We start from the raw sequence: 19,611 nt of genomic DNA, 5'->3' as shown, positions 1-19,611 counted from the left end.
AAGAAAGCCGCAGCTAATGTTGCGAAAGGTAAATGGGCTATCACTGCTTTTATGGTTCTACTCTTATAGCCTCTCACAAAGCTTCAAACCTTCAAGAACATACGGGGCCTTAAAACCCATGCCTGATGTCACTTAATTGTTACTTCCTGACTTATCTCAGCTTCTCTCCTATTCTTTTCAACTGTGGTGTGATTCTGTATGGACCTTGATCTTTCACCCAGATTTCTCAATACAGGACCATAGTCCTTCTTTTCTGTTAGTGGTGATTATCTATAACAATAAAGATAACTTAAAATAAACTCACTCATTACTAATCGCTGCACATGAGGTTATTTTTACTGCAGTAGAAGGATAGCAGAATTCACATGTTATGCAACAGAGCCCAGTGAGTCCCAGTTCCAAGAAGCTTATTGCTAGAAGTGGGCAGCGAAAGAGTTATAACCAGAGACAGTTTATGTTCACTGTCTAGTAAACTGGGCAATAAACTGGAAAAGGTAAAATTGAAAATCCCTCGCTATTAGTCTACATATGCATCAGCGAGTGTGGCATGATAAATGAAGGGACGCATCTTATCTCAAACACTGCTTTGTTGGCTAGCAACGTATGGATACAGTCATGTTGCTGCATATCAACAAGACTTTGTTCTTCATTATGGTGCTAACGTTGCTGTAAATGAATCAGGAACAAAAAGCTGACCAATTACTTTTCAAGTTACCTTTGACAGTGCATTTCAGTTTGATTGTAACTTTACATGCAAGAGACTGGTTCTCATAAATCCTGAATCATTGGTAGCCTCCCTGGATCTATTTGCGTCGACAGGAGCAGATGTGGAAGACAGCGCTCAAGCCTATTTTCCAGATTCTGCTTCCTGATCTTTAAAACATGGATGTTAATCAGTTTGGCAGCATTTTGACAGTACTTTCACTGCTAATCATTGCTTCCAATGCTGTAGTGATAATGGCACTGGCCCTGATGATTCTGAAGAACAGATCTGCTAGCTTGTGCTTCATCTTGAACTTGGCAGTTGCAGACATGCTGTTGGGATTTACCTGCTTTGGAACAGCTGTACTAGTGCTAAGCAGACAGAGTTTCGCTACCAGCAGGGAATTGTGCATGTTACGGATTTCACTTACAATCTCACCCTCCGCTGCCTCTATACTAACAATGGTCTCCGTCGCTTTCGATCGTTTTCTAGCCATAAAACTACCTTTACAGTACTGCCGACTGATGACAGATAAAATGGTGGCTTTGATCATGACCGGCCTCTGGATTGTAGCACTTCTAATTGGGTTCCTTCCATTGATCGTTCAGCAGCTACAGCCTAATGAATATAATGGTACCTGTACCCTGTTCTCGGTCGTCAATCCTAAGTATTTTATAATTGTATTTTGTGCTTGTTTTTTTCCGGCCTCATTAATCTTCGTCTACTTCTATAGCATAATCCTCAAAATAGCATATTCACACACACGCCAGATCCTTGAAAGTGAGCGAATTAGCTCTGCCTCCAGCCCTGCTCCACCACCACGCTGTCACATCCGTGATGTCAAAGCGGTGAAGATTATAGCGATACTCGTTGGATGTTTTATGGTTGCGTGGACCCCGTTCTTCACTGCAAGCACCGTGCAAGCATGTTGCACCAAATGCAAATTACATAAAATCATTGAAGACTACCTCTGGCTTCTTGGTGTTTGCAACTCTTTGATGAATCCACTAATTTATTCCTATTGGCAAAAGGATGTGAGAATGCAGGTTTTTCAGATGTGCTGTTCTGCAAAAATCAGGATTTCTCCCATGTTCAGCTGCATCCATTGTCAGAGGAAAGTGGGTGACATCCAGAGCCCTGGAACTGTGAGATGGAATGAAGGCGAAATACATGGAACCTGTCCAGCAATTGGTACAGTCAGTTTTCACATGACGACGAATACACTGAAAGGTACGTGCATGCACTCTTACATTCAAAGGACCAACACTGTGCAGTGAAAGTAAAGGTCAAGCAAAGTGACCACAAGGAGAAAATTAAATGGATTTCAAGGCAGCAAGGCAAAAGACTTGCAGTTATGTCACAAATTTAAATACGCTGGCTGTTCACCTAGGCATGAGGAGCATGATGGACTCTGATAGAGGTGAGGAAGGATGACAAAAAGCTTGGTCAAATAGATGGATATTGAGAAGGTTTCTAAAGGAAAGGAGAAAGATGCATGGAAAGGTGGAGAGCTTTCAAGGGGAAGTAGCCTCAGTTACCAAGGGTGGTGTGATTGAGTGGGGACACGCAAAAGACCAGAGTCAAAGGAATGGAAATTTGTGAACTTTGTATGGTTGGAGGAGATTTCAGAGACAGGATGGGGTGTGGCCACAGAGTAATTTGAAAACGAAGATGATAATTTTTTATGTCATCTATTGGAACAGGTTGACCAATTTAGTGAGTTATAAGATGATGGACAAATGGGAGTACATGAGTGTAGCGCACAAAGACTCCGTGAGGCGAATAGAGTGAAGTCGATGAGGCTTTATTAAGCGTGTCTGTTCCCCAGCAGCCCGATAGTAAACTGGCCTGCGGGGGAAGACACCGGCTTCTTATACTTCGCCTTCAGGGCGGAGCTTGAGGTCAACGGCCAACCAGGACCCGGGATCTGTCAGCCAATGACATTAGGGCTTCCAGTCCCACATGACCCCCAATACATACTACCACATTCACCCCTTGTCAAAAATGAACCCGGCGGGGTGATGCTTCGTATGGTGGTAAGGGTTTACAGGGCTGGTCCTGGGAGGATAGAACAGTTACATGGTAGTACAGTATTGGACAGTTTCGTCCTGTTACAACTATTTACAGAGGGTATAGGGGAAACAAAATGTTCATTGAACAGTCCATCTTTGTTTTACATTGACGCCACGAGTCGGTCGGGCGGTCTGGTCGTCCGTGTCGATCGCCTCGGCCCCGGCGGTGGTGGTGGTGCTTGTACCAGTGTTGTCGCCTCCGGGAGCCGCACGGTTTCAGCTGTCGGTGCAAAGGGGAGGGGGACTGATCCTCCTGGGAAGGGGGCGGTCGCGGGGTGCGGCGGTGGCAGGAAGGGGGGCGGTTGGGTTGATGGTGTCGGGGGGGGTGTGCGTGGTGCCGGCGGGCGCCAGATCCCGCAGGGAGACCGTGTCCTGTCGGCCGTCGGGGTACTCCACGTAGGCGTACTGGGGGTTTGCGTGGAGGAGGTGAACCCTTTCGACCAACGGGTCCGCCTTATGTGCCCGCACGTGCTTTTGGAGCAGGATGGGTCCTGGGGCCGCCAACCAGGTCGGCAGCGACGTTCCAGAGGAGGACCTCCTAGGGAAGACAAGGAGACGCTCGTGAGGCGTTTGATTACTGCTTGTACATAATAATGACCGGATGGAATGGAGAGCATCCGGGAGGACCTCCTGCCACCGTGAAACTGGGAGATCCCTGGACCGTAGGGCCAGTAGGACGGCCTTCCAGACCGTGCCGTTCTCCCTTTCTACTTGCCCGTTCCCCCGGGGGTTGTAGCTGGTCGTCCTGCTTGAGGCTATGCCCTTGCTGAGCAGGAACTGGCGCAGCTCGTCACTCATGAACGAGGACCCCCTGTCGCTGTGGACGTATGCGGGGTAACCGAACAGTGTGAAGATGCTGTTCAGGGCTTTAATGACTGTGGCCGCGGTCATGTCGGAGCAGGGAATGGCAAAAGGGAAGCGGGAGTATTCGTCCACTACATTAAGGAAATATGCGTTGCGGTCGGTGGAAGGGAGGGGCCCTTTGAAATCGAGACTGAGGCGTTCAAAGGGGCGGGAAGCCTTAATCAGGTGCGCTCCATCTGGCCTGAAAAAATGCGGCTTGCATTCCGCGCAGATGTGGCAGTCCCTTGTGACTGTACGGACCTCTTCTAAAGAGTATGGGAGATTGCGGGACTTGATGAAGTGGTAAAACCGAGTGACCCCCGGGTGGCAGAGGTCCTCATGGAGGGTTTGGAGGTGGTCAATTTGTGCGTTGGCACATGTGCCGCGGGATAGGCCATCGGACGGCTCGTTCAGCTTTCCGGGACGATACAAGATCTCATAGTTGAAGGTGGAGAGCTCGATCCTCCACCTTAAGATCTTGTCATTTTTAATCTTGCCCCGCTGTGCATTATCGAACATGAAGGCTACCGACCGTTGGTCAGTGAGGAGAGTGAATCTCCTGCCGGCCAGGTAATGCCTCCAATGTCGCACAGCTTCCACTATGGCTTGGGCTTCCTTTTCCACTGAGGAGTGGCGGATTTCTGAGGCGTGGAGGGTTCGGGAGAAGAAGGCCACGGGTCTGCCCGCTTGGTTAAGGGTAGCCGCTAGAGCTATGTCGGAGGCGTCGCTCTCGACCTGGAAGGGGAGGGACTCGTCGATGGCTCGCATCGTGGCCTTTGCGATGTCCGCTTTGATGCGGCTGAAGGCCTGGCAAGCCTCTGTCGACAGAGGGAAGGTCGTGGTCTGTATTAGGGGGCGGGCCTTGTCTGCGTACTGGGGGACCCACTGGGCGTAGTACGAAAAGAACCCCAGGCAGCGTTTCAGGGCTTTTGGGCAGTGCGGGAGGGGAAATTCCATGAGTGCGCGCATACGTTCGGGGTTGGGGCCTATTATCCCATTGCGCACTATGTAGCCCAGAATGGCTAGCCGATCGGTGCTAAAAACGCACTTGTCCTCGTTGTACGTGAGGTTCAAGGCTTTGGCGGTCTGGAGGAATTTTTGGAGGTTGGCGTCGTGGTCCTGCTGATCGTGGCCGCAGATGGTTACATTGTCAAGGTACGGGAACGTGGCCCGTAACCCATATTGATCAACCATTCGGTCCATCTCCCGTTGGAAGACCGAGACCCCGTTTGTGATGCCAAAAGGGACCCGTAGGAAATGGTATAATCGCCCGTCTGCCTCGAATGCTGTGTACTTGCGGTCACTTGGGCGGATGGGGAGCTGATGGTAGGCGGACTTGAGGTCCACGGTGGAAAAGACTTTATACTGGGCAATCCGATTGACCATGTCGGATATGCGGGGGAGAGGGTACGCGTCTAGTTGTGTGTACCTGTTGATGGTCTGGCTATAGTCAATGACCATCCTTTGTTTCTCCCCTGTCTTCACTACTACCACCTGCGCTCTCCAGGGACTATTGCTGGCCAGGATTATGCCCTCCTTTAGTAGCCGCTGGACTTCGGACCGAATGAAGGTCCGGTCCTGGGCGCTGTACCGTCTGCTCCTAGTGGCGACGGGTTTGCAATCCGGGGTGAGGTTCGCAAACAAGGACGGGAGTTGCACCTTGAGGGTAGCGAGGCCGCAGATAGTGAGTGGGAGTATGGGGCCGCCGAATTTAAACGTAAGGCTCTGTAGATTACATTGGAAATCTAATCCCAGCAAGGTGGGGGCACAGAGTTGGGGAAGGACGTTAAGTTTGTAGTTTTTGAATTCCCTTCCCTGTACCATTAGGGTAACTATGCAGAATCCCTGGATCTGTACGGAGTGGGATCCTGCAGCTAGGCAAATCTTTTGTGCGCTGGGGTAGGTAGTTAAGGAACAGCGTCTTACCGTGTCGGGGTGTATAAAACTTTCCGTGCTCCCGGAGTCGACTAGGCATGGCGTCTCGTGGCCATTAATTAGGACCGTTGTCGTCGTCGTCTGGAGAGTCCGGGGCCGAGCCTGATCGAGCGTAACCGAAGCGAGCCGTGGTTGTAGTAGTGGGGTGGGGTCTGTTGTTGCCGTCCAAGATGGCGTCGGGGATGGACAAAATGGCCACCCCCATACATCGCACGTGGCTGGGGGGTCACAAGATGGCGTCGGGGTGGACAAAATGGCCGCCCCCATGCGTCGTACAGATCGGGGACGGTCCAAGATGGCGGCGCCCCTCCTCCCCTCGTGGTGCTCGGGAAACCAAAGTGGCGGCGTCTGCGGGTCGCACATGGTGTGCTGGGGGGTCTGGGGAGCGCTAGGACCGCGCGGAGTTCCCTCACTGCGAGCGCCAGGGCCGCGGGCGCTAGGACCGCGCGGAGCTCCCTCGCCGGGGACAGCGGTGGTCGGGGCCCAAGTCGGCGGCGCCGGCGGGTCAGGCGTGGGGCCGCGAGCGCAAGGAGCGCGAGGAGCTCCCTCACTGGGGACAGCGGTGGTCGGGGTCCAAGTAGGTGGCGCCGGCGGGTCAGGCGTGGGGCGCGGGACGGGGGTGAGGGTGGCGTTCGGGACGCGAAAAACCCCCTCCACTCCGTGGAGAGTGTTGGCCGGGACCCAAAGCGGGAGCGCCGGCGGCGGGTCGTACATGGACTGCGGGGAGGGGGGTTGGGGGGCGTAGGCGGCGTGCAGGGCTCCCAGTTCTCCCGGGGCCGCGGTGGTCGGGACCCAGAGCGGCTGCGCCTGCGGGTCATACAAGGCGTGCTGGGGGGGTTGGGAGGCATAGACTGGTTGTAGGGCTCCCTGTGCTCCCGGGACGGCGGCGACCTCGCGGGACCGGCACACCACCGCATAATGGCCCTTTTTCCCGTAGCTTTTGCAGATGGCTGCGCGGGCCGGGCAGCGCTGTCGGGGGTGTTTCGCCTGGCCGCAGAAATAACAGTGGGCGCCCCCGGTGCGACTCGGCGTTTGGATTGCGCAAGCCTGTGGGGTGTCCGGGGGGGGTAGGGGGTTTGCCACGATGGGTACGTACGGGGCCCAATGGCCTGCCGCGCGGTCGGGGCCGTAGGCGCGGGTATTACGCGCGGCCACATCTAGGGAGGCTGCTAGGGCCCGGGCCTCTGAGAGTCCTAGCAACTCTTTTACTAGAAGTCTTTGGCGGATTTGGGAGGATTGCATACCTGCCACAAAAGCGTCGCGCATTAACATGTCTGTATGTTCATTTGCATTCACCGACGGGCAGCTGCAGGCTCGTCCCAAAATCAGCAGCGCGGCGTAGAACTCGTCCATCGATTTTCCGGGAGCTTGCCGTCTTGTCGCGAGCTGGTAGCAAGCGTAGATTTGGTTAACTGGGCGAACGTAGAGATTTCTCAGTGCTGTGAACGCCGTCTGGAAATCGTCGGTGTCTTCAATGAGGGTGAAAATCTCCGTGCTCACCCTCGAGTGCAGGACCTGCAGTTTTTGTTCGTCTGAGACTCGGCCTGTGGTCGATCTGATGTCGGCCTCGAAGCAAGTCTGCCAGTGTTTGAAGGCTGCTGCCGCATTCACTGCGTGGGGGCTGATCCTCAGGCATTCTGGAATGATCCTGAGCTCCATAGTCCTTTTTAGGCACGCTTAATAAATTGTAGCGCACAAAGACTCCGTGAGACGAATAGAGTGAAGTCGATGAGGCTTTATTAAGCGTGTCTGTTCCCCAGCAGCCCAATAGTAAACTGGCCTGCGGGGGAAGACACCGGCTTCTTATACTTCGCCTTCAGGGCGGAGCTTGAGGTCAACGGCCAACCAGGACCCGGGATCTGTCAGCCAATGACATTAGGGCTTCCAGTCCCACATGACCCCCAATACATACTACCACAATGAGGCACAAGTTATATTATTATTTTACCATCACACATCATCCTAGCTACCTTATTTTTGCTCACTGTTTTTTACATGCACCCAGAAGAGGCACTTCATTCCAGTACAAATTTTTTAAAGTTTCTATTTTATTTTTACCCTCTAATTTTCTCCTGAGCCTCTCTGAAGGTTTCGACTCAGTTAGGATGAGCAGTATAGGGCCAGTGTACAAATTTGACCAAATAACCATTCTTCACATCTGAACTTTGATAGTGAGGCTAGTAAGGGCATTTTATCATCAGAGAGAGTAAGAGACAATGACTAACCTGAAAGGGAACGAAAGGCAACCCAATCGTCAGCCAACATTCACAAGTTTAGAATTTCCAGCACGAGTTTCGGAATAGTGATCAGGAACTCTTACTAATTTGTTCCCTCTTCCAAGGACACTGAGGGCAATTGTATGGCTCCCACTGTGGATATGGTTGAGATCAGCTAACTCATTAGAGCTGGGGGTTAAACCTTGCATTTTCTTTGTCTTTATGGATCAGTCTCAACTCGATAATGTGCTTTCCTACTCGCATAGACCATTGGGGAGCCAGTCCCTTTACATTCCGGTTTAGCTATATTTACACCAATGGCAATGAGGAATCCTATGGTACTGAAAGTGTGCAAACTGTGACTTTGAAAAGGACAGTCTCAGCCACTTAAACCTTCATATCAAGCAAGTCACCTAAACAGAACAAATGGCGCAAACCATTTTCCATTACCAATATGGTCAATTACAAAGTTGGCACCCACAGGCTTGTGAAGCATGCAGGCAATTTTGGGCAGATAGAGGATGGGATCTATTGGTCACGTTGCGCCCGAAAAGCAGTGCGGCACAGCATAACGTGACCAGTAGATGTTAGCAGGTCCTACTTCCAGGATCTATCCAGCTCGCCACGCCTCGCGAGAGACGCCACAATGTGACTCCCACCCATTGCGGGAAATTGACTTTCTGACAAATCTGCAGATTAGAGTGAGACAGCTAGTCTCACTCTAATATGCATTCCTGAGATCTAACCAAGGCGTGGGATCCAACTCCCTTGCCTTGGAGACCTTGGGTGAGCGTTGCTCAATGCTGGTCTCTACAAATGGGGACCAGACAGAACAACACTTGAAGGGGTCCCTCAGAGGTTTGGAGGCCCCCAGATGCTTGCTCTCTGACAGGGTGGTACCCTGGCACTGCCAGCCTGGCACCTTGGCAGTGTCACCTGAGTGCCAGCCTGGCACTGCCATGGTGGCACTGTCAACTGGCAGGAGCACTCTGGGGTGCCAGGCTGGCACTGCCAAGGTACTAAGCTGGCATTTTCTGCACACCAATGATCGGGCCGGGGGGGAGGGTGCCTTGTGCGGTGAGTTGGGGCTTGAGGGGGTTCGGGGATCGCGTTTGGAGCTTGAGATTCAGACGCCATTTAAAAATGGTGACCCAATCTCTCAATGTGCGGAAGAGTTCCGGCGAGTGGAGCGCCTCAATGCAGAAAACGGTGCGAAGTACGACCTCGCCGGGAGTTACCCACTGAGCCCCCCCCCCCCCCGATCCACCTGGATGGGCGTTAGATAGCGGGGATAGCGCCGGGAAACACCTGCATAATCTCATGTGCTGTTGGACTCTGTCCCTCTTCGGGTTGATCGCGCCCAGAGTGCTAGTTTGCACCTTGTTAAAATGCAAATACCTATTATAACTCTAGGCTATGGCGACACCGCGAACTCAACTGAAAAGAAACTGGGTCAAGTCGATTGGTCTTTGCGTTCAGCATCAGTAAAGAAGTACATATGAGGAGTTGATGGTTCTTTGTCTTTTAGTGTGAGAATCATGTAGATAATAACTATAATGTATATCACACCATAAAAAGGTATGAGCAGACTGATTTCCAGCAGTGCCTGGCATGTACCTGATTGGTGCAGGATAATTAAAGTGGAGTGAGCGATGAGGAAGAATAGGGGCTTTAAATGGAGCACATTGAAAGAGAAACCATCCAAGGCAAATAGCAAGAATATTGGGCTGGATTGTCCGCAGTCAGGATTCTCCATTGCGCCAGCAGCCCGGGGATTTCCCGATGGCATGGGGCTGCCCACATTGGGAAAGCCCAATGGCCGGCTGGTGAGACGGAGAATCTCGGGTGGGGCGCTGCACCAGAAATCTGATAGGTCAAATCCTCAGATCGATTAAACAGCCTTTTGGTACTTTGGACCCAACGTTAAATCTCAGCTTCGAGTTGGAAATGTCCGATTGGACAAAACCAGCGATTTTAATTTCAGAGATGTAAAACTGTTGGTCAGTTAAATTTGCAAAACAGAAGGTGGAATTATTTTGTTGTCATGCAACATCTTGGCTTTAAGTCTGCAGAACTGAATGTAATTTATCGTCATAATTGAGGAAGATCAATTATATTAATTTTAAATGCATAAAAATGAGGACAGGCTCATCTGAGTAGTAAGTGAACATGGTGTGGGTCCTGAGAGACAGCCATTTGGTACAAGCGGGTCGCCAGGAAAAAAGTTTTTAAAACATTGCTCTAAATCAGCGTGGACAATCAATTGTAGCTTTTGCGATGTGTGTTGATTTCAGCATCAGGTGGCAGATTGTTGGTGATTATGGAGCTAAGATATGTGAAGCAATCAACAACTTCCAGCATCACATTGTCAAATCACATAAATGGCAGTATGGCAACATTCTGGACCATGACATTTGTCTTGCTGATGCTGATGGTCAAGCCAAACTCTTTTTAAAAATAATTTTATTAAGGCATTTGTATAAACAGTAAATACAAACAAAAAACAAGTGCAAGAACGAACAGGAACATCAGAATAATTAACTAGCCAACCAACACCCCAACCCCCCTGTCATTCCCTACCTCCCGTCCTGCCTTCCCCATTTTAACCCATTTATCTCCTCCCCCTCCCTCTGCTGACACCTCAATCCTCCTTGAAGAAGTCGATGAAAGGCTTCCACATCAGGGCAAACCCATCGACCGACTATCTCAAGGTGAACTTGATTTTCTCCAATGTTAGGAACTCTGCCAGGTCACTCACCCACACCCACACGGTTTCGATAGCTCCGGGTTCCTCCACCCAAGCAAAATCCGTCTCCGGGCTACCAGGGAGACAAAGGTCAAGACATCGGCCTCTCTCGCCCCTCAGGCTCCCGGGTCTTCTGACACTCCGAATATCGCCACTTCTGGACTCGGACTACCTTCACCTCAGACATTACGTCGGCAAACCCCTGCCAGAACTCCTTCAGTTTGGGACATGCCCAAAACATGTGAACATAGTTCGCAGGCCTCCCACGCACCGCCCATAGCTATCCTCTACCCCCTCGAAAAACCTACTCATCCTTGTGACCGTCCTGTGCGCCCTAGGAACTACCTTGAACTGGATAATGGTGAGCCTCGCACAAGGCAAGGACGCATTCACCCTCCTCAGAGCCTCCTCCCACATCCCGGCCTCCATTTCCCACCCAGTTCCACCTCCCATTTCGGTTTGACTTCCCCTATCGGCCTCCATTTCCCTCCCAGTCCATTAGCTCCTTATAAATCTTGGACACCTTACCTTCACCCACTCTTTCCTTCGGTAAGACCTTATCCTGCAATCCCAAAGGCGGGAAACCAGGAAAGGACGGCACCTGCTTCCTCACAAAGTCTCAAACCTGTAAGTATCAAAACCCGTTCCTGCTGGTGTAGCCATGTAAAATGGCTGCGTTCCGATTAATCTGGCCAAAACCCAGTTTAAAATGGCTCATCCGAAAGACTGCTGGGAAAAGCAGTCAAGAAGACACAAGCAGGCAGCTGCAGACAGGTTTGCATATTCAGCTCTGGGAACGTAGCCCAGATCGATACTCAGGGCTATCAACAGCCCATCAACCCAGGTATTCGCAGTTGCATTCAGGACTGTTTGCAGCCCATCTATTCAGACATCCACAGTTAAATCGGCTATCCCCACGAACAATTGCAACATATTAGCAATTGAATACCGGGCCAGATCTGTCGGTGCCTGCAGTGGTCGAAACAAAAACAGGTGAGCGACCACCCCCCGATCGAGGAATCGCCTCACCATTGGACACATCGACCCCAGAGATTGGGGACAGAATCCAATCACTTGGGACTCAGGGTCAAGGGCCGCCCCGGGAGGCGGGAAGCCCCTGGGCCCTATAAAAGTGAGGGTCCAAGTTCAGATCTCTCTCTCTCTCCTCTTCGCCTGCTCGAGACCTTCGCAAGACCAGCCACGCTATCCGGTAGAGACACCGAGCCACCGACCTGTAGCAGCCTTTTGAATCCCGCGGGCCAGATTTGATTGGACAAGCCATTCGTTTCCCTGACCTGGTGGGCTCTTCCTAAGTTAAGTATTGGCCAGTAGTGATAGGTTTATTATATAAATAGTAGTATTAGTGTATTAATATTGCTTGTTGTATATAATAAATGACCGTTGTTTTAATCCTTACTAAGCGGTGTGCTGTATTATTAATCATAACCTGAACTTGAACCACGTGGCGGTATCATAAAGATACCTGGCGACTCATGAGCAAAGGTGACGTAAACAGAGCAAATAGACTAAGGTTAAAAAGAGCAACACTGGGCAGCTCATATTCCTACACCAGGTCCTCTAAGCTCACAAAGCTTCCCTCCACAAACAGTTCCCCAAACCGCTCGATCCCTGCCTGTCGCATCCAACCGCCAACCTGTGATTATCGCAAATCGGTGTCCACACCAAGGCACCTTCCAACCTCAGATGCTGCAGCCACTGGCCCCATACCTTCACGGCCACCACCACCACTGGGCTCGTGGAGTACCTGGCTGGCAAGAACGGCTGACGCCCCATCAACAATACCCCTAAACTCGTCCCCCTGCACATGGCCACCTCAATCCGCCCCCACGCCAAACCCTCCCCCACTATCCACTTCCTAACCATAGCTGCCCAGTAATAATTCAGTACATTTGGCAAGGCCAGCACCCCCTCCCCCTCCCGCCGCCCCCGCTCCAACATCAATCTTCTTAACCAACGGGGTTTCCCCGCCCAGACAAACACCAAAATCAAAGAGTTAACTTCCTTAAAAAATGATTTTGTGTCAAAGATCGGGAGGTTCTGAGGGACAACTAAGAGACTCGGCAGCACCGTCATTTTCACTGCCTGCACCCGCCCCGCCAGCGACAGTGGCAACACATCCCACCTCTTAAAATCCCCTTTAAGCTGCTCCACCAACCAAGCCAGATTCAATTTCTGCAGCTGCGCCCATCCCTGCACCACCAGAATGCCCAAGTACCTGAAGCTCTCCCTCACCACCTTGAACGGCAGCTCTCCTAACCTCATCTCCTGCCCAACCTCGATTGGGAACACCTCACTCTTCCCCATATTTCGCTTGAATCTGGAAATCCGGCCAAAATCCATCTTGGTAAGCATATGGATAAGCATTTCCAAGGCGGCCTTCAGGACACGCGATAACGCAGAATCGGCAAGCAGAAACTTATAGCCAAGTTCCGCACACGAGTACGGCCTCAACCGTGACCTTGGTTTCATGTCGCATTGCATTCACCCCCCCACCATCTGGCCTGGGCTTGCGAAATCCTATCAACTGTCCTGGCTTGAGACAATTCACACCTCTTTAACCTGTGATTATCCCTCTCTCCAGTTGCTCCGTCTGGACCTGTAGATCTAATTACCTGCAAAGACTCCCATTCAAAGTATCATCTTGCATCTTTGACTTTGTCTATATACATATGTTTCTGGAACCCACCTCTTCATTCACCTGAGGAAGGAGCAGTGCTGCAAAAGCTAGTGATTCGAAACAAACCTGTTGAACTTTCACCCTGTTCTCCTTTAAGGGCTTCTGGGTCTCCCGCATCACTCCTATTTCGGCCACCCACAAGCAGGGAAAATGTTCGATAAAGCTGCCTCGAGCGGGAGCTGCCAAATGTGCGAGCACTCACTCCATGGCCACCACCGGAAGTCCCGTCAAACCAAACTCTTTGTAGGCCTGAGAGAGTCTGTCCACTAGACCCTGCAGATATTCTTCAGGATGGAATGTTAGCATCAACATCATCGAGCAACTCTCTGATGAGGACTTGGTGTACCTCTGTCTTGGATCTTAGGTGAACAAGGGTGAACAGCTTTCCCTCAGTTCTGGTATGTAAATGTACACCATCTAGAGATGACCTGAAGGCATATGACAGTAGCAAATAAAGGGATTGGCCAAAAGAGTGTTGATGTCCGAACACAACCCTGTTTGGCCTTACTCTGGATCTCAAAGTATTTCAGTATTGCCTCATCATTGCTGACCTTCTCTGCCATGGAAATATGGAGCAATTTCAATAAATCATACTGTAAATTGTGTTTGAAAAGAAACAGATTTTTACAATAAAAACCTCTTACGATTTTGTTACTTTAAATCTCTGGATGATGCTTCAGGACAAAGACGGTCAAAGAATGCTGCACATTGCAGAATGTAGAAAGCAAAATGTAGAGAGAACAGATTCGGTGCTGTGATCATATTTCCATGAAATACCTTGGGAATCTTTTCTACATTAAAGGCATTACATAAATGCAAGTGGTTACTATTGTTGCTGTTGGATTCATGAGCCCTCAGTGGACAGTAAGTGCTGCGCTATTGGATTCTGATTTGCAACCATAACTGAGATTGATCCTGATCTCACTGTGCTTATTTTCCAGATGCAGCTTACTCCTCCTGAGCCCTGAGGCATGAGAGGTGAATTAAAATTGGTCTAATGTCACCCTTTCTTGTCTGACTGCAGAAATTAATCTGCTTGGAAAGCTGCAAGATAGATGTCTGGGCATCAGATAAATTCAATTTCTAAATTTAATAGAGATTTAACATTAGTACGGCCGTACCCACGATTGTAATAAAGTTATTTAGTTGAGCAAAGTAGCTGGGACCCTGTTTATCTGAAGCCGGCTGAGTTACTCGGTAGGATTTAATTGTAACAGGAAGTCCATCAAAGTCTGGTAATACAGCTTGTTTTGTAATAACAAAGCAAACAGATTTGACATTTGTCTTGCATTTGTTTTTAAGATTAACTGCAAAGAAGGTGAACATTAATTGTAATCTATCCTTAACAATCTTCACAAAATGAATTGGTTTTGTCGTTTGGTGTCTCCTGTTAAATCTTCCATAGCTGTGATTATTAATCATATTGTCTCCTGTAATATTCCGCACGGGACCTATGGAATGCTTGACTTCCCCATGCTCTTTGCGGAGTACGAGCTCCCCCGCTAGGGGAGGGGTATCTCAATTACCCGGTGCATATAAGGTCAGCCAGTAAGGCACCGAACAGCAGGTACCTGATAGGGGTCTTCCGGGAAGTGTATATATATTGTTTGTAAATTTTAAAAATTTCTTATTTTTACTGTGGACTTCCCATGTCCTTATTAAAGCTCCAAATTAATTGGAAACCCAATACGAACAGTTCCAGACAGTTAAATTCAGAACTGATATCTCATATGTACTAAGATGCCATGTTATAGCCTAACTCCCATGTCGTTAGTCATGACTAACACATTTTTAATTTTGAGTGGGCAAGTCACCTGGCTCAGCTCGCTTTGTAGAAATTGACATTTAAAATCTGTACACTGCTCAAATACCGTGAAGAAAAATGTGTTTTCTGCTTGGCATCTGAAATTATCATCCTTTGACTTTAGATGCATGAAAAGGGACTTGACTTGGTTCAGCAGCCTTGAGAAAGACAACCATTCAGCAGCACACCGCTGGAGTGCAAAGAGAGTAATGTGCCACATGGATTCTGCATCTCCTTCGGGATAATGTTGGAAAGCATGTAATGGTTCATAAGGATTCATCTCTAATTCCAGGTCTCCGTTGTCAAAAACTTTGAAACGGCTGCGTATAGTCACAATATACCACATCAGAATGATTTCTTTGTTACATAAACCAACCCAAAGAAGACATAAATAAAGATGCTGGACACATATTTTAAAATGGTCATGCAGCTACTGAGACTGATCCGTGAGGGTTTTTTTTATTCTCAGTACCTTTGGAAACATTTGTATAGGTCAATTGGTTAACATCCTTGGGTTCAGGCTGTCATTTTTAAATGATCACCTGTCGCTTTCAATCCGATACCTTATTCCTCTGTCGGTAGTGTTATTACTGTCATTTTGATGGATGGCACAATGGAGGACAATGGATGTTCTTTTTTTCTTAGAAATTGATGAAAGATCTCTGCTCATCGCTTTTCCCTTCACCCACGAATAAACTAATACTTATTGTTCGGGCATTGATGATTCAGAGAAAACTATGAAAGATTTACCGAAAGGGTTAAATGATTTTAGCTGAAAAGTATCATTTAGCAAAATAAAACACCAAACAGGAAAAGCAAGATTGATTAAATGAATAGGTGCGCTAAGAAATGAATTGAGGAATGTTCTTTTTTTAATAAATTTAAGAGTACCCAATTCATTTTTTCCAATTAAGGGGCAATTTAGCATGGTCAATCCACCTACCCTGCACATCTTTGGGTCGTGGGGGCGAAGCCCGCGAACATAGAGGAATGTTCTTTTAACAAAATAAAATAATACAAGAAAAAATTAGTTGAAAAGTATTTCTTAGCACCAAGTAGTGAAAGCAAAACCTTAGGGTAGCAGATGTGCTATAGTCAAGATAAGCAGTGAGTGTAAGTTTTTCGGGCAACATCAACACCTATAAGGACTGTAAAACGCACATTGGCCATTTTAAATGGTAGAAGTGGCCACGTTTGGCTGCAGAAACTGGCTGTTTCTCCCAGCAGGCTCAGCCCCCAGTCGAATTCACAAACGGTCAGAGCCCAGACGGGCTGCTGATTAGATTAACTGAAACACAAAGGGAGCAGATGACATCACCAGACCAGACCCGCATCGAGATTGGAAGATCGATACCAACCACAATGGACCTGGTAAGATACAATAGACACGATAATGGGGCGATCCAGCAGTAAGGAGAAACCCATCTCCATGATGGGAAAGCAATCTGTAAGCCCCAGTAAGTGATTAGGAACATCGATGGGGCCCATTCATACTGGGCAGGGCAGTCTATAGACTGTGCTATCACTGAGGCTGATAACAATCCAGGACCATTGTTCTTGCATTTGCCGATGGGGGCGGAGCTCACGGGACTTTTTGAAATCTGAACTTTAAAAAGTGTGGCTGGGCAGCCTTTTCTTTCTCTTTTCTCTTCGGACCCGCATGGCAACTCCCTTTCTCTTCGGACCCGCATGGCAACTCCCTTTCTCTTCGGACCCGCATGGCAACTCCCTTTCTCTTCGGACCCGCATGGCAACTCCCTTTCTCTTCGGACCCGCATGGCAACTCCCTTTCTCTTCGGACCCGCATGGCAACTCCCTTTCTCTTCGGACCCGCATGGCAACTCCCTTTCTCTTCGGACTCTCCTGGACCAAGTTACAGACAGCAGTTTTTTTCACGGCACGCAGCCAGCCCAGGAGGTTAAGCTCGACTCAACTGAGTAATTTATAATCCAGGATTGTGAGTATTTCCTAGTAATGCGCGAAGTTCCCGAGGGTAACAGAGCAGTTGAGGCTTTGTGGGAATGGTGGGTGCATGAACCTTTCATAGTGGAATACATTGCTAATACTGTTTACAGTTAGAATTTACATTGTGTCCGTTTAGTTCTTATTCCCATAGTCATAGTTTATAGAGTACAAGATACCTACATGTTGTTTTCTGGTGTTGATGAGGTTTAATCTTGGTGGCTAATAAAAGATATATGATTTGAACTCGATTGGAGTCCATCTTGCTCTTTCATTTTCTCATCAGTTATCCCTGGTCGGGTCACAATTTAATTACCATAATTCCGGAGTCGAGAACCGAGGGCACTCTGGGCGATTCAAACCTGTCCACTCAGGAAAGGCTGCCAGGTAGTGAATACAGTAAGAAGTCTTACAACACCAGGTTAAAGTCCAACAGGTTTGTTTCGATCACTAGTTTTCGGAACACAGCTCCTTCATCAGGTGAACCTGCAGCGCTCCGAAAGCTAGTGACATCGAAACAAACCTGTTGGACTTTAACCTGGTGTTGTAAGACTTCTTACTGTGCTCACCCCAGTCCAACGCCGGCATCTCCACATCACAGGTAGTGGATAGGCAGCAGTTTTCCTTTTCTCTCTCTTGGGGTGGGGGGGGGGGGGGGAGGGGGGGGAGGGGGTGCTACTCGAGTGAAGTAGGCGCAAGCTGGCCGTTGCTCCACCGGCGAGAGAGAGAGAATCACTCGGGCATTGGTGGGGTTTGGGCAACGGAGAACCAAACCCAGAATAAGCCAGCGAGTGGAGTTAAAAAGAGGGAGCTCGCTACAATCAACATTTATATCCCTGAAGTCCAAGTTGTGGAACTTCTGAAACATATCTTTTAAAAGTGCTTGGTACAAACGTACTTCGATCAGGTTCAGAACGACCGAGGCCACAGCGTAATGTACCCCCTGGTATAACACCTTCTTAGTGGGGACGAGTACTAACCCATTCTCGGGCCCCTTGGTGGTGGTCGGACAGTTGTGAGGGTCGATCGGTTGGGCTGTGGGTAGGGGCTTCTTCACCTGAACCAGCAGTTCGGTAGCTTTCACTGTCATCCCTTCCCTGGGAGCTACACATGCCTGCCCACTGCGACCCCAATTTATCCCGTTCCCTGGGTCCTACCACCACCTCACAAAAGTGATCGATGCCCCTTGTGGACATACCTTGGCAGACCCCCGCAGGCATAAATATATCCCCTGGTCATAAGCCTACCACTTCTCCCAACATACAGTAATCCCTCCTGGCGACCCCGTGATGGTCTAGTAGGTGTCATTGTCTAATCGTTCCCAGTTCGAGAATCGATCCCACATGTTCGGGCTCAGCTTCCTGAGCCACCACCATCCCCCCGAAGGAAAATCCCCCTTGCATGTCAAACACACCCGCCTGCCCTCAGTCACCCTAACCCGGTCAGTCGCCACCTGTATTTCTTTACAGGGCACAGAGGCTTCCCCGTAGGTGAGGCTCTGGTGGCTGGAGTACCTGGTCGAGTTCGACCCAGCCACCCAGGCCACCTCCCTTTGTGGGAGTAGCGGGCCCGTTCATTTGCCACCGGGTTACCCTGTCCGGTGGTTACGAGGGGTGCCCTGTCCCCAGAGCACCCGTACACCTGGGACTCTTCTGCATCTCCTCTGCGGGCCTCGCACACCTTCAGACACGCCATCAACACCATCCACATAGCTGGACGACCCATCTGAAAAACAGAACAAAAGACCTCCTTGCCTCCACATTGTCGTCCACCCTTCCTGAGACCTTTTAAAACGGAAGGGCGCCATATGGCTGACACTAGCGGCTACCACTTTAGGATTGTCACGATACAATTTAAAACTGCCGGCTGCGGTGCTGTACTTCGCAGCCCAGCTCCCCAGGGTCCTAGTGCCCTGCGTCCATCTCTGATGCACTAAGCGTCAAGAACCACAAAGACATGTGAGACTTTAACCAAGGCTTTAATACACTATATAGGAAGCTTACCCGACACAGACGACCCCAGACAAAATGGGTCAGGTCTCAGAAGCTGGGTCTTATATACCTAACTCCCGGGGGAGTGGCCAAGGCGGAGCTCTCCGTGGCCAGGTCAGGTTACATACAGGTGACCGAACCTCTACAGAGCTACAGTACAATACACAGTACAATACACAGGATTACAGGGCCACGTTACACACAACTATTATATAACTATGTACAATGCTAGGGAAGTACAGTGGTGTATCACCACATTCACCCCTTGTTTAGAAGGAAGTCCGGGGTGAAAGTATGGAGTAGCAAACACAGTGAACAAACAGGGAGTAACGAACAGAGTCCATCAGGAGGTTCCGTGTCGTCAGAGGCCGAGACGAACGATGGGTTTGGTCGATCTCTTTGAACGTCGGAGCTGCGGCGCTGAGGTAGTGTCCGGCGGTATCTGTGCGGTCGGTGGTGCTGGGTCGTGAGGCGGCATGACGTCCCCCACCGCTTCGGCTGGCTCGAGGCGAAACTGCGGGATGACAGCGGCTGGCACGGAGTAGTATCAGGCCGAGGGATCGACGGGAGCAGAGAGGGAGTGGGGTGGAGGTTGCGGGGCGGGGGCGGCAGGGGCCCCAGAGGGGGCCAGGGCCTTGATG

At 49.8% G+C, this 19,611-nt stretch overlaps 1 protein-coding gene across 2 annotated transcripts; it reads left to right on the top strand.

Moving 5' to 3' along the window:
• The first annotated feature begins 683 nt into the window (after window positions 1-683).
• Window positions 684-17,230, top strand: LOC140421032 (glucose-dependent insulinotropic receptor). Of its 2 annotated transcripts, XM_072505328.1 has the most exons (3): window positions 684-1,933; window positions 14,155-14,191; window positions 15,142-17,230. In XM_072505328.1, exons 1-2 carry the CDS (start codon window positions 883-885, stop codon window positions 14,172-14,174), a joined length of 1,071 nt encoding a protein of 356 aa, XP_072361429.1. In that variant the 5' UTR covers window positions 684-882; the 3' UTR covers window positions 14,175-14,191; window positions 15,142-17,230. The 2 variants fall into 2 exon arrangements, with proteins under 2 accessions (XP_072361429.1, XP_072361430.1); XM_072505329.1 differs by lacking the exon at window positions 14,155-14,191.
• The last annotated feature ends 2,381 nt before the right edge of the window (window positions 17,231-19,611 follow it).

This window comes from Scyliorhinus torazame, chromosome 5 (assembly GCF_047496885.1).
Source record: "Scyliorhinus torazame isolate Kashiwa2021f chromosome 5, sScyTor2.1, whole genome shotgun sequence".
Taxonomy (NCBI): Eukaryota; Metazoa; Chordata; class Chondrichthyes; order Carcharhiniformes; family Scyliorhinidae; genus Scyliorhinus; species Scyliorhinus torazame.
This window is presented reverse-complemented; position numbering and strand designations above follow the sequence as displayed.

Excerpts from the sequence above, each read along its gene's own strand:
- LOC140421032 (XM_072505328.1), top strand. The coding sequence starts at position 883 with ATGGATGTTAATCAGTTTGGCAGCATTTTGACAGTACTTTCACTGCTA. Across the intron at positions 1,934-14,154 it reads GACGACGAATACACTGAAAG|ATGCAGCTTACTCCTCCTGA; the intron begins GTACGTGCATGC and ends CTTATTTTCCAG.